Here is a 15,586-nt window from a genome sequence, read left to right on the forward strand (position 1 = left end):
TTTTTTTTTTGGTTTTTTGAGACAGGGTTTCTCTGTGTAGCCCTGGCTGTCCTGGAACTCACTTTGTAGACCCAGGCTGGCCTTGAACTCAGAAGTCTGCCTGCCTCTGCCTCCCAAGTGCTGGGATTAAAGGTGTGCGCCACCACGCCCGGCCCGGCTCCTCTTGATGATTTTGCTTCTCATCCTCTTTCTCTTCCCTTCTAAAGCTCTCCCTTACCTTGGTCATCAAAGGTTGTTGAAAAGTATTGAGTACCTCTTTGCCTTTAAATAAACCATAAATGGAAGGTAGGATGTAGCTTAGTAGGAGATCATTTTCCCAGCATGCATGAAGTGCTATGTTCAATCTTCAGACTAGTTAAAAAACAAGTGTCAAAATAAATCAATTGCATGTACATATTATTATTTCTTATTTACTGTATTGATATTTACTTCCATTAACAAGTTTGGTTGACTACTGAGATATTAGAGATACAATAGGACACTGTTGGCATAAATTTTAGAAATACAAAATATGGAAATAAAAAAGATAAAATTATTCAGTTATATTCTTTTTATTGGGCCATTGGTTCATTTTTCATTCAAAAACAAATCTGAAATGCTTAAGAATGGAAAAAAATTTCAGTCTTGCAAGTGTGACTTATTTTTGTTTTTATGTGCATGGTGTCTTGTCTCTGTGTGCCTGGTCTCTAATGTCTTAGCTAGGGTTTTACTGGCTGTGAGAAGACACCATGACCAAGGCAACTTTTATAAGAATAACATTTAATTGGGGGCTGGCTTACAGGTTCAGATGGTCAGTCCATTATCATCAAGACCGAAACATGGCAGTATTCAGGAAGGCATGGTGCAGGAGGAGCTGAGAGTTCTACATCTTCATCTGAACTCTGCTAGCAGAATATTGGCTTCCAGGCAGCTAGGATGAGGGTCTTAAAGCCCACACCCACAGTAACACACCTATTCCAACAGTGCCTCCCCTGGGCCGAGCATATACAAACCATTATACAGAGGCTAGAACAGGGTGTCAGATCTTCTGGAACTGGAGTTACAGACAGTGGTGAATTGCCTTGTGGGTACTGGGAATTGAACCCAAGTCCTCTGCAAGAGTGAGAGCAGACAGTTCTCCTAAGTCTGAGCCTTCTCTCCAGACTCATTAATCCAAACGCTTAAAAGAAAATACTTTTTCAGCTATTAAAATTATTCGTACATAGTAAGGATTAATTTTTAAGTTATTAATGTATATGTACACACATATAGAAATGAGAGATTGGCTGTGAGTATTTGCCTGAATTGCTCTCCACATTATTATTTTTTTTTTTCTGAGACAGGGTCACTGAACCTGAAGCTTTGACTAGACTGGCTGGGTTTCCTTTGGCTTTGGTTGCACTGACTGGCCAGCAAGCACATGGGTTCTGCCTCTCTCTGCACTGCTCCAGCTCTTGGGCTACAAGCCCATACAATCATGCCTGGTTTTTATAGGAGTACTCAGGTTCCAAACTCAGGTCTTTGTGTTTCTGTTGAACGTGCTTTACACACAGAGACATCTTCCCAGCCATCAGTCACGTTTTATGAGTACACAGAAACATTCATTATTCTTCATAAGTAAATTAATGGCTTAACACATCTGAGTTCATGTGGGAATGCATCCAGGTTGGCTGAGACTGTCATGGCTCACGGCTTTGGTTCCAATGTGATTATGAATGGCTCACTATTTCACTCTAAAAAGAAGTCTGATCTGAACAATAAATAACGTACTCATTTTATTTAAGGGAGATAGCCTCTAAGTGAAGGAAAATATATCAAAATATAGCCCAAAGTTAAACGATCAATTTAAACATATTCAAATAACCATGATGGTAAACTCACATGAACATGTCAAAAAGTCACAGTACAGAGAATATTTATTAGTTTGCCTTATAGGTTCATAGAAGCAAAAAATACTGGTCATTTTTAAGAAAGTCAGTGATACAAGAGAAGAAAAATTATGCAAGAGGCAAATTAGAACATACATCCTGCATTTTGCATGTACACTCCACCATTAATGAAAACAATAGGCATAGAAAACAGTGCCTTACATTTCAAAATTAGCTGTTGTATTCATTAGAAATATAGTCAACTCAGCATCTTATAGATTTCTACCATTTCTAAGACTTAAATTATACAGGCAATTTAAGAAGAAACAAGCCATCTTTTCTATTAGCTGGAGTGAGATTATAGACTTTTAAACTGGGGGTTTTGTAGAACAGGCTCATAAACCAGTTTGAAGCCTGAGACACAATTTCATTTATCTTTATATTCTAAGCTTTATAGTGTCACAGAAAGTGTCCATCTGTTCAGCTGAGATTGCTGCAATAGTGAGTGGTCAGGAAGACTTAGTAGAGAAAGGTCAAAGGGGCCTCTTGACCCCGAGGAACGGGCCAAGGCAATTGGAGCATCGGAGCTGATACATAGTGAGATACAGTTGGCTGAAGCAGGCTGTCTTTTAATTGGTAATGATAGTGAGGTTACACAGGGAAGTCATTGGCGAAAGAAAACAAAAAGTGTCCAATATAGTAATTTATTACCAGGCAGTGGGTCGCGAGTGCTGAGTTGGGTTACCCTGCAGTGGTGATAGCAAGGAAAAATGTACGGCAGCACTTAGCTGAAAATGGATGCCCTGCTGGTACCTGGGATGCACGGTGGCTGGTGATTGCCCGTGCCATTAGTTTGCTAATATTGCCTTTGCTGTGAGCTCGGTTCCCCATGCTCTCTGTGCAGCAGCAGCAGCAGAGTGAAGCCTTTCTCCTTTGTCTACTGTTCCCTAGGCCAGTCAGGCTGTCCTCCACCTGACCAGATGGATCCAGATGATTTTACTGCCAGCAACAACAGTAACCTAGGGCTCTGACTGTCTCAAAGGATGGCTGACACTTTCATTTGCACCTTATTGTTTGAGTGACACGTAGATGGCGTTCACTACTCTTGATCCAGTGATGGTTCCCAGATTTTTCATCTTTGTAAGATGAGCTCTTCAGCAACAGCATGCCCCCACCTGCCACCATGGTGTCCTGTGAACTCAACTTATTTGTTATAAATGTATTTGGTTCAGAAAGCATAAAACCCTTTGCTGACCTTTTAAATTTAGTAGTTGATCTTTAAAAGTTCCTTTAAAGGTGATACCAGTTTCTGACAATAAAAACAAAGTTCTCCCAAAGAAATATAAATAGCTCTTTTGGAGAGCTAATTTTTTTTTAAAATAAAAGTATCTTTTTTAAGGTTTACTTATTTTATGTGTATGAATATTTTGTCCACATGTGGCTCTGTCTGTGTACCAGGTGTGTGCCTACAGAGAATTGGAGTTACAGACAGTTGTGAGCTACCATGTGGATATGGGGGATCCAGCTAGGATCTGTTGTAAGAGCTGCAAGTGCTCTTAACCATTAAGCCATGTCTCCAGCCCCTATAAAAAGGCCTTAAGTTGAACATAATAATACCAAGAATGGACACTAAAGAGACTTCCCAGATTGCTAGCACAAACATGGTAAAATAAACCTTACTTTAAATTCACAATGCTAAGTGCAAGGCATAATTTATGCTTTCAGCTTGTGTTTGTGTGTAGTAAACTAGTGTCACTATTAAAAGCAAGTTAAAATATATAAACATAAGTACTTGGAATTTCCTCAAATCTGTGTATTGCAGCAAGGATCACTTCATTTCATGTCTGGCAGTTCCCTCTTTTCCTCAAATTACAGAAGAAATTTATCCCAAAGATAATTATATCAACTCACTATTAAATTAGCACTTGGGATTATACTCAAAACTTAAATTTGACTTTGATCATACCGCTAGAATGCTGGCTGCATATAAAATGTTTATAACTATGTACATTTTAAATGGTTAAAGATGCTGTTCATACATTTAGTTTGCATAGGTAGATTAAATCCTGTGTTATGCAATTTTCCATGGAAGTGTCATTGCAGTTAATTTTGAATTGGTGCATTGTTGAAAAGTATATTATGTTCTCTCTTTCTAGATACATAGAACTACACACATGCATGTACACATACACACATACACATGCATACACACAAACATACTTGGCTTTTCACATAAGCAGACAATCATGCCCCGGTTAGGGTTACTGTCGCTATGATGAAACACTGTGATAAAAACAAGTTGAGCTGGAAAGGGTTTATTTGACTTTCACAACCACATCATAGTCTATCTCTGCAGAAAATCAGGACAGGAACTCAAGCAGGACAGGAACTGATGCAGAGGCCATGGAGAAGTGCTACTTGGTGGCTTGCTCCTCATGGCTTGCTAAACTTGCTTTTTATAGAACCCAGGACCACCTGCCCTGTGATGGCACCACCCACAATGGGCTGATCCCTACCCTGTTTTGTTTTGTTTTGTTTTGTTTTGTTTTGGTTTGGTTTGGTTTGGTTTGGTTTTTAAAACAGAATCTAAAATGTTCAGTTTTACCAAATGTAGACTCAGGAGCCAGATGGTGGGGTGAAAATCTGCTAGCTCAGAGAAAGCACCCAGTTGACCCTCCTCCTCAGCCAACATTCCAGAAGGAAAAAAACAGTTCTTCTCCACATGGTTTTTAAAAATCTTCCAACTGAATGTTCCTCCTTTCTTCTTCCTGTGCATCTCTCTATTTGTCCTCCTGATTTCCTCTCACTCTTTACGGTTTTCCCTGTGTTCACTCCCTGCCAACTGGTTGCTTGCTCTGACTCTTGATCTATGGTAGACTTGATTCAATTTTGTTTACAATAAATAGAAAGCTCTTGGATTAGAGGTGTGTGCTAGGGCTGAGCCACACCACAACCAGAAAAAGGTTTATCCAGGATATCATCTCACAGTGTGATCAATTATCTAGCAACACTCTTGCATTAAAGTTGTGTGCTAGGACGGAGGCACACCATAGTTAGAGACAGGTTTTTCTAGTATACAATCTTGGGGTTTACAAATATTCTACATTACCTTCTCTTCAGTCACTAATTAAGAAAACACCCTACAGGCTTGCCTAAAGCCTGACCTCAGGAAAACATTTTCTCGGCTGAGGCACCCTCCATACAGATATCTCTAGTTTCTGTCAAATTGACATAGAACAAGCCAGCACAAATAATATTATTCTGGGGGTAGACCTACATAGGCCAAAAGCAAGAAAGACGCAGGCTGAATATAACCTTCTACCAGCAGGAATTTGTAGGTGGGTCAGGTTCTTAACATTGTATGATCACCTCAAAAAAAGTCTGATAGGAAGTATGCCCCAGCTAGGTCCCATCAGGTTAAGAGAGCGTGGTGCTGGAGGCTTTGGAAACAACTCTTCCCTGAGATTTGTAGGCTAACGGCATCACCTTTGTGAGAATCGATGCATGAAAATCTCACACAGTGTGCCTATATACCTTGTGAGGGATTCCTTGACTTGCTTAGTAAAAGTCTGCTTGGTAAACATTTAGTTGTTATTAGTACATGCATTCACTAGCCAATTTATTAATTGATTTGCTATTGAGATGGAGACTAGGCATTCATTATGCTCTGTGTCATTAATCTTTGTAGATGAAGGCATTCTATAGCCAATATCTGTATCAAATCTATATTTTTTAGAACACATGATTCCAAAGTGAAAATTGCATGGAATTGTTTGACATTGGATAAATGTTATTTCTTACTATATTTATTGGGAGTACCTCCTGACTTGTGTTTTATAGCTTAGAGTCTGATTTTTAAAAAGTACTGAAGCCTACAGCAGGGTACCTGATCATCATGAACTTCCATCGAGCTAGCAAAATGATTAGAGGGTGGAGAGAGGGGAGTCAACGTGAGGCTTTTCAGCAGCTCCTGGAAATGTACAGTTGAAGGGAGATAGCTGAGTTCCGAGAACCAGGTGGATCCCAGTGGTAAAGAGCCTTCAGAGACAAGGTGAGACAGGTGAAACAGCATCTCAACTGGACTTGCCATGAAATTTTTATGTGCTTCTGTGTATGAAATCAGTTAATGCTTTGATGTATTTGGGGGTGGGGTAGGGAGTGGAAAAGGCTTTCCTTTTCCTGGATATCATGTCAGTAACATGTACATTAAGTTGACTTTTCAGGTATGGTTTCTATGTCATTTAAGACTTTCCAAAATACAGTATAGCAGTATTGGTTTTCATACATCACTAATGGACCAAGGCTGAATTTTAGGAGTGAGTACTTGACAGAATAGAGAGGGCTCTGACATTTATGGAGAGGAAGAAAAGCAACAACAAAACCTGGCTAGCTCTTTAGACCCCAGCACTATGCGATTAAGCTGTGGATGTGAAGCTTTAAAGAGTACAAGGCAGAAATTTGTAAGGTGTCAGGATATTTGTTTCTTTCAATATGGAATTCAGACTGTGTTCATATGCTGGTTCTGATCAGTAAATTGATTTAGAGTCAAATGGTCCTTTAGTTTAGAATAGCAACATTGTGCTAGAACAGAGAGATCACTCAACAGTTAAAAGCACTGGTTGCTCTTACTGAGGGCCCAGGGTTTGATTCCAAGCACTGGCATGATGGTGCATACCCATCTGTATCTCCAGTGCCAGGATACACGATGCCCTGTCTTGGCTTCTAAGGGAACGTCCTGTACATAGTGCACATAATTACATGCTGGCAAAGCACTCGCAAACATTTAAGATAATAATTGGTAGCCTAGTGGGAAGGTGCACATCTATAGTTTCAGCACGTGGGTAGTGAAAGCAAGAGAATGGCTAACTGAAGACCAGCCATGGCTGTGTGCTGAGACAATGCATGCACACACACACACACACACACACACACACTATATATATATATATATATATATATATATATATATATACCAAATAAAATGAAACACACACATATGCTCTGGATAGAGTTATAACCACACCTATAAATTCTACTCTTTGGAAAAATTTTTGATGGGAGAAACTACTTGGGAGAGTCTGGAATATTCTATAGTCATTACTAGTTTGTACTGCATTTTGATGCTAAGTCCTTTTTAAAAAATTCAATATTACTTCATTTGCCTGATAATATTGCAAAACAATATCCATTTAGTAATTAAAGGTGAATGGTACTTCCATAACAGAAGTAGAAAAAGCACCCCTCCCAAGTTATCCACTGTATGTCACAATATGTGAATCAAATGATTTTAAAGCAGTGATTAATAGCCCAAATGAAAATGATACCATTTCACTAGTCTACTATTATTTAGAGTTCTTACACTAGTTTTTTAAAGCAAATATCAATATTTAATAAAAAGAACAAATGCAGAGAGAGAACCAACCTACCTTTATTCAAATATTAATGGTGGGCATCCTGCTAAATATTAATAAATCAAATGATCTAGTGAAAAATGTTTAGCAAAGCAGTTGGAGAAAAAAAACTTTAATTAAAATATTACCAGTTTGAAAACCTATCATTCAATTATAAATAGCCATAAATACAGAAAATGAGAAGGTAATAGATAATCAGGTAAGGGGCTCATACAAAACTATATTTTATATACCACTAAAAATAGAAAGGCTATTGATTTAATGAAAATATGTAATTCCAAAGGGAAAACAAAGTCTTTTAAAGATGTTTATACTCACAAGTACATACATTTCCTTATTTATTTATTTTAAAGATTTATGTTTCTTTTATGTGTTTAAGTGTTTGCTTGCATGTATGTATGTGCATACATGTGCTGTGTGCATGCAGTACCTGCAGAGGCAAAAGGGCACCAGAACCAAAATTAATGACACTGTAAACTGTAATGTGGGTGCTGGGAACTAAGGCTTTGGAAGGGCAGCCAGTGCTCTTAACCACTGAGCTGTCTCTCAGTGTATTTAATATTGAGAAATTTCAAAGCCTCATTGGTTGGATTTAGGAACTTAAGAATTGCAGTATAAAATTCTAGAAAAGATAAATATAGAAATTGATCCAAGAAGAAAGGAAACATCAGAATGGTAGATGAGAACCTGTTCATCTCTCTCCCTACCCATCCATCTAATACATGCCGTGGTTAACAAAGCTAGGAGGTTTGTGTTCACTCAAGCACTGATAACTAGACATGTAGAATAAGTAAAAAGAGCCCAATAAATAAATCAAAGCTTGTTCTTTGGAAAAGATGGCATGTTAAATCAACAGGGGAATCTTCACAAGTGGCTTTTGTATAATTCATTGTCGTTTTATTTAAAATATAAAAATTATGTACCTATCTTCCACAAAATATACTTAGGAACTCAAGTTTTCCACACAGATTTCTATAAAAGTATACAATGTAGTAGCAGCTTTAGTAATTATTTTCTAAGGGTCTTAACACCCTTAAAGATGTACATTAAAGAGGTACATTAAAATAGTTGTTTTTATGTTTAAAACTATTTTCAATATATAACAGAACTGTGGTACATTTTAAAAGTCTAATGACCAACTGGAAACATCTTAGTAAGATACCCAATAGACTTCCATCATATTTATAAAGGGGTTCTTACAGTTGGTAAAGAAATAGTACAATGACAACTGTATAAAGATTGCCATTTAAGTCACAAGAAAATGGATGGTGTGACAGTTTGCTAGTCAGCTTGGAGTTTTCAAAATCAGATATCCTGAATATAAGATATTTATATTACAGTTCATAACAGTGACAAAATAACAGTTATGAAGTAGCAATGAAATGATTTTATGGCTGGTCATCACCATAACATGAGGAATTGCATTAAGGGTTTCAGCATTAGGAAGGTTGAGAACTGACTCTTCTAGAATCACCTGGGTAGAGCATGTCATGAGAACTGTCTACATTAAGGTTGTCTCAGGACATATATTATCTTAAGTTAATTGACATGGGAAGACCCAGCCTACTATGGGCGGCACATTCCCTAGGCAGGGGATCCCAAGTTATGTTAAGAGCACAAGCAAGTGAGCATGTGCTCCTTTGATTTCTCTCTCTTACCTGTAGGTATGATGTGATTAGCTGTTTGAAGTATCTGCCTTGACAAATCACAGTGATGAACTGCTACCTGGAATTGTAAGCAGAAATTTACCCTTTCTCCTCTAAATTACTCAGGGTTTTTAATCCCAGCAACAGAAATAAAACTAAAATAGTTATTAAATATTTCTAACTGAAACCCACCCATGCACATTTCCTGTTTTGTGATAGTAGCTGCTATGATGACTGAATAATTACTGTCACCTGCATTTGCTGAAACATCAAACAGTTTCCCCTTCACTTTAAATATATCCCTGTCTCATCATTTTGTGATTCTACTTCAAATGATTTTTTAACAAACCAAGAATATGTTGATTTGTTTTAGGTGTTTGTATATTTATATAAGGGATAAAAAACAAGTATTTATTAGTTGTCTGTGGAAATAGATTAATCAAAATCTTTTGCCTCCTACAATTTCAAATTTGTGATCAGAAAAACTTCAAAAAGAAATACTAAATATTAAATATTATACTTGAGATTAGCAGGACCAGGAGGGAGAACTTTCTGAGTGAGGCATGGAGTCGACAGGAGCCCACAGACCTGGGGAATTTTGGCAGAGCAACTTTTGACTGAACTGTAATTAGGGACTTAAATGGGCTGGTGTTTAGAGACATTTGTCTTTCACTTAGGAGACAGTTTCTTAAGTGAATTTACCTGGTCAGATGGAAGTTAGACATGGGATTAAGGGAACTGTAAGGACAGGGCTTAATGGCTGGATTTGAAATCACCAACAATAACAGCATACTTAGCAGTCACAGTGGTAATAGTGTTCTGGCTTTATTTATTGTTTATTGTGTTTTAAGTTGGATAATCTTTTTGTGATTCTGTGAGTAGTGTGTCATAGTGTGTATATGTGTATGTGTGGAGATGAATGACTTCAAGTCTAAAAAGTATCTCTTGTGTGCTTTAATTTCATCTGTTCATTTTTATGTGCCAATGTGGGGATCATTTACTAATTAATTTATGCCTAAACTCCTAGCCTTTGCTTATCTGTCTCTTAAGTTCTGTTCTTAAACTTCTATTAATGTGCTCTGCTAGAAGCTGTGTGTTATGTTAGTCTGCTTTCTTTTATATGACAAAGTGCCTGAGACACACAGTCTATAAAGACAGAAGGCCCTTTTTGTTGACTGGTTTCTGATATTCCAGTCCATGGTCAGTTGGCCCTGTTGATTTCAGGCCTTTGGTAAAATATGACTGTGGAGAAGGAGCACTTGGGGTAGAGCAAAGTCGGTCAGCATCTACCATACAGGAAACAAAGAGAGAAGTGAGGTCAGAGTAGCAATGCCCCATTTCGGTGAACATGCCCAGTAATCTTTCTTCAGATGCTTCAGGGTCCTCCAAACAGTGCAATAAACTCAGAATCAAGCCCTGTCACGTGGCCTTGGGGGAGGGGACTCATAAGATCAAATTATGTTAAAGCCTCATCAATTAGCACTATTTTCTTTGGCAATACTGATGCCTGTTTTTAAAGAATTTATTGTTTAGTATCATAAAGGATAGAATTCTGTAGAAATTTAAAAAAACACATAAAAGATGTTAATATATCCATAACTTTATAATTGGGATTACATTTTTAAACACTATATGCAATGCCTGCAGATCTCTGGATGTGATATCATGTTTGGTATATCCTTGCCTTAACAGACACATAACAGTTCCGAGGAGTACACCTCTGAAGTATTTAGACAAATTGTGCCATAGACCATTTATTGTGCAGCTTATGAACATAAAACATTTTTGTGCTATGTATTGTTTTTATATGACTGTGCATATTTGAAACTGTCTTGTGGGATAAATTAGTTTAAAATAATTTCAATGTTAAATGGCATATAACATTTTTAAGACTTTAACATATAATACCAGCTGCTTTCCATGCAGCAGACACTGTGTATATTGGTTCTGTGGCATATGAAAGTACTCATTTTCTCTATGAAAACTGATTTAAAAATATTCCTCTCACCAACCCAATTTCTGTCCATTTGTAAGCTAGTATCCTAAAAATTAGTCCTATTAAATTCTCTAAAAATAATACATAATTTTTAAATCTCTAGATAGAATACTTCTCTTAATTAACAAGAATCTTAAGGAAGTCCTGAGATGCCAAAATCAAAATGGGATACAATTCCAGAAGATTACAAAGAAAGCTGAGAGGGTGGTTGTGTCCCTGGAAACTTAGGACAATTTTAACCACTCCACAGGCAATTAGAGAGAAGTGACCAATCCAGGCCAGGATGAGATGTTGATAATGGCCCATGTCCATCATCCCTGAGAAACTGCACATGCAGGAAAAATGTGGACCAAAGCTGACGATATGTTTCACAAATAAATGAGAAAATACAATTCTGTGCCTTTGTTGGTCTCCACCGTAGATGAATGGAGGGAAATAGTTTTGACAAAGAATTGTACACTCTGATGTAGGAGTCAGAATTCGTAATGCATGCAGGGGATGAAAAACTTAAATGTTTTATACTGTCCTGTGGGTGACCAGTCACAAGCTAGAATTTTCTCCTAAGGAATATGTCCTCACCCTGTGCCTCCAGGGTCCCTCCTGACAGCATCTCACACAAACAGTCACCTGCAGTCAAATTCATGCAAAGAACCAGGAGTCAGGGACAAAAGCCAAAAGCAGGGCAACGCATAAAATAAGCATGTTCAGGACGAGAAAAAGAAAAATACAGTCTTAAACACAAGTGAGAACGGATCAACTGGAATTTAAAGCATATGCACACATCAGGATATTAATGACAGATGAGTCATAAAACACACACACACACACACACACACACACACACACACACACACACGGGGGTTGGGGGGAGGGTGACAGTTAAACCAGCAGCTGACTTCTCTACTACAAGAAAGGGAGCCAGAGTCTGCAGAGTAATGGCTTCAGAATACTATGAGAAAGGCTCAAACAGTATGCTCAGCAAAACTGTCTTTCAAGAAAAACATAATTCCATTGAGAGGCTAAACAAAGTTAAAAGTTGGTTCTTTAAGAAGAATATCAACATTGAGAAACTTCTAGCGAGAAAAGGAGAGAGAGAGAGAGAGAGAGAGAGAGAGAGAGAGAGAGAGAGAGAGAGAGAACAAAAGGAAAAGAAAAAGACCCACAATGTTGCAAAGGTCAGCAGTGCTTTTGCGATAGAGATGATTGTCAATTTGAACAATTATTAAAACTATTAAAAGATGTTAGTCATGGTCTACATATGTGAAAAAACGTGTCGTGGAACTTGACATCAGTTCTCTGATTTATAGGAAAGCTTCGAAGGCCAAAAGGGAGACCAAAGGAAGGTGACATACTTTGATGTTGTCCTTGTATTTTTTTCTAATGTCACACAATTTCGTGTCCAGTAGTGATAAATACATTGATTGATGTCACAGACAATTAGACCAGTGAGCAGAGGGAAAATTCCTAGAAGTCCCTGGGGCAATTGGACATCAGGATAGAAACATATGGAGACCATTCTATATTGCAGGTGAACTCCAAGAGCAAAAACTGAGAGGGAATTAAAGTTTAAAAATTATAAAAACTGAAAATTTTGAAAAATATCTGTTAGTAACTTTTTAATTTTCTCTGAGAAGGGAATATTTTTAAAAGAGGGAATGCAAAAAGTATAATTGTCAGCATGCTTTCTGAACTTGAGACCACTGATCTTGCATATTCCTTACTTTCCTGTGAATGTGATATATATTCCTTCCCATTTTCATTGTTACACCCTATTTTTGATAAACTTTATAACTATGACATATATATTTGTCAGTGTGTCTGGGTAGGTCATCTGAGAATACATGTGAGGTAAGACTGGTGTGCAAGGGAAGGAATCCTAACCCTGAGACCTTCAGCTCCCGCAAGTAGTCCTGACACCAGGAATCCAAATGGGGGCAGCTTGTTGAGTTTCCTCCTGTGATGCATTCCTTTTTAGTGTTTATTCTAAATTTGGAGCATAGATGGATAGATGATAGACAGATATGTGATAGATGATAGATAGATGATAGATAGAAGATAGATAGGTAGATGATAGATAATTGATAGATGACAGATAGATGATAGATAAATGGATAGATGAAAGGTGGATAGATAGATAGATACATAGATAGATAGATAGATAGATACATAGATAGATAGATAGATAGATAGATAGATAGAGATAGATAGATAGATAGATAGATAGATAGATAGATAGATAGATAGAGCTGGAGAGATGTATCTGCAGTTAACAGTATGTAATGCTCTTTCAAGGGACCAGAGTTCATTTTCCAGTACCCATATGGTGGCTCACATCTGAGTTACAAGAGATCTGACACACTCTTCATATTTCTGTAGGCATCTTCACATGCACATGCACAAACACACATGCACACACACTTGCATGTGCACACACACACACACACACACACACACAAATGCATAAAATGTTTCATTTCTTAAAGGACCCTAATCTAGTGCTACTTTTCTCCAGAGGGTCTAGTTCTAATTTTCTCAGGGAAAAAGTTTTGAGGAAAGAAAGTTTATAGTGAATGTCAGAATCTTCAATTTAGAAAGGGAGTTTCATAATTAAAACAAAACCAGTTGTCACAGCATTTCTTATCTATAACTAAATATTTTTTCTGCCACAATTACATCATAGAACATTAATACACATTAACAACTCTAATGTGCTCATATCCTTCCCCTCAGGTTGCTGATGCTTCATCGGTCCCAAGACCTTTCAATGTCTTGCCTGTGAAAACAAAATGGAGTCACATTGGCTTCCATGTTCTCCTGTTTGATCTGGAAAATCTTGTTGAACTACTGCTGCCCACTCCCCTAAGTGATGTTGACCCTTCTGGCTCATTCTATGGAGGTGACATCTTGAGGAGAGCCAAGAGCACAGTAGAGAAGAAGACCCTGACAATAAGAAGAAACAAAGCATCGTGTAGCTCTCTCCAGACAGAGGCACAAGCCAAGCCCAGTGAGGACACCCTGGTCCTTGGGGACAGCACCAGTAAGTTCTCAGAGGAGAACAATGGTATTAAAAGACAGAAGAAAATGAAGAGCTCCAAAAAGGCACATCCTAAGCCACCCAGGAAAGTCGATGCCAGCCTCACAATAGACATGGCGAAATTGTTTCTGTCTTGTATTTTGCCATGGGGAGTGGATAAAGATTTAGACAGCCTCTGCACCAGGCATCTCAGCATCTTAAAGCTGCAGGGCCCCGTGTCTTTGGGACTTGCCTCGAATGAAGACCTCTTTTCCCTGATGCTGCCTGGGTGGGATGCATGCAGTACTGAAATGAAGGAGTACTCAGGGGTAAATCTGTGCTCCAGAAAAGTTTTGGACTTGTCAAATAAATACACAGCCACTCTTCTGCACCAGACTGGAATTCCCCGAGGCCTGGAAAGTCACTGTGACTCTGTGCAGCAATCAGATGCTATTGTGTATTTACTGAGCAGACTCTTTTTAGTTAATAAGTTAGTTAACATGCCTTTGGATTTGGCCTGTGAAATCGACAGGTAAAAGCACTAGAGAGACTATGATTCTCGTGCAGACATTAAGGCTGTCATGATCGTTCTCTGTGTTCAACTGTCTTCATCTTTGCTCCCTTCTGTTGGGAGACAGTGTTAAAGATGCAGTAACTTTTAGAAGTTAGAACCCATTTAAAAACATTTTACTATTAATTCTCCAGGTAGGAGGTTAACTGTATGTCTGTTTTAATATTAATTCATTTAGGTTAGGGAAATGTCTTCATATCCTGCAAAAAATGAAGAGCTGTGATTGAGTCTCTAGTACCCACATGAACGCTGAGTGTGGGATGCAGAGGGAGACAGATCTCTGGAACTGACTGTCCAGCTATTCTAGCACAACCAATGAGCTCTGGGGTCAGGGAGAGCCCTGTCTCAAAATATAAGGTCAAGGGAGATACTCAACATTGACCTCTTGCCTCTACATGCATGCATATAGCACACACATGTGAAAATACCCATAAACACAAAAATAAAACTAGAAATAATATTAGTTCACTCAACAAATATTTATTGTATTCACATGTGCTAGAAAAGCCATAGGGCTAGATGTTTAGTGAAGGCATAGGTGGATTCATACATACATACATACATACATACATACATACATACATACACACACACATACATACACACATATGTACTTACATATATCTATGTACATCTACATATTTTGTGGTTCATTTAACAGGGTGTGAACTAGATATGAACAAAGAATCTTAAATAGGTGCGTATGGTGGCTGGAAATGTCATATCTTAGCACATATCACAACTTGTGCTTGCATATTCAGATAGAGCGGTATAATTGTCCATTAGAGAAGGCACAGCTCACCAGTAATGGACGGCACCTATAGTTAAATACAAGGCACTTAGTATGATGATGATACATGATTACATTTTCTTCATTCCAATGTCATTAAATTGAATTCAGTTCACCAAATACTCTATGTCCACGGGTTATAGTCTACAGAAGATAGAGAAAATGGGTTTTTGGTTGAGGCAGGGATTCATTCAAATATTAAAAACCCTACACATAGCCGGGCGTGGTGGCACACGCCTTTAATCCCAGCACTTGGGAGGCAGAGGCAGGTGGATTTCTGAGTTTGAGGCCAGCCTGGTCTACAAAGTGAGT

General features: G+C 38.1%; 1 protein-coding gene across 4 annotated transcripts in view; it reads left to right on the top strand.

Annotated features, from left to right (window-relative positions):
• Positions 1–15,586, top strand: part of Wdr72 (WD repeat domain 72) — a 169,653-nt gene that overhangs the window by 82,049 nt on the left and 72,018 nt on the right. For all 4 annotated transcript variants that reach the window (XM_021173138.1, XM_029482131.1, XM_029482129.1 and 1 more), the window contains exon 15: positions 13,631–14,445. In XM_021173138.1, coding sequence (XP_021028797.1) covers positions 13,631–14,445 — 815 coding nt within the window. The remainder of the gene's footprint in view (positions 1–13,630; positions 14,446–15,586) is intronic.

Source organism: Mus caroli, chromosome 9 (genome assembly GCF_900094665.2).
Source record: "Mus caroli chromosome 9, CAROLI_EIJ_v1.1, whole genome shotgun sequence".
In the NCBI taxonomy this organism is placed as follows: domain Eukaryota; kingdom Metazoa; phylum Chordata; class Mammalia; order Rodentia; family Muridae; genus Mus; species Mus caroli.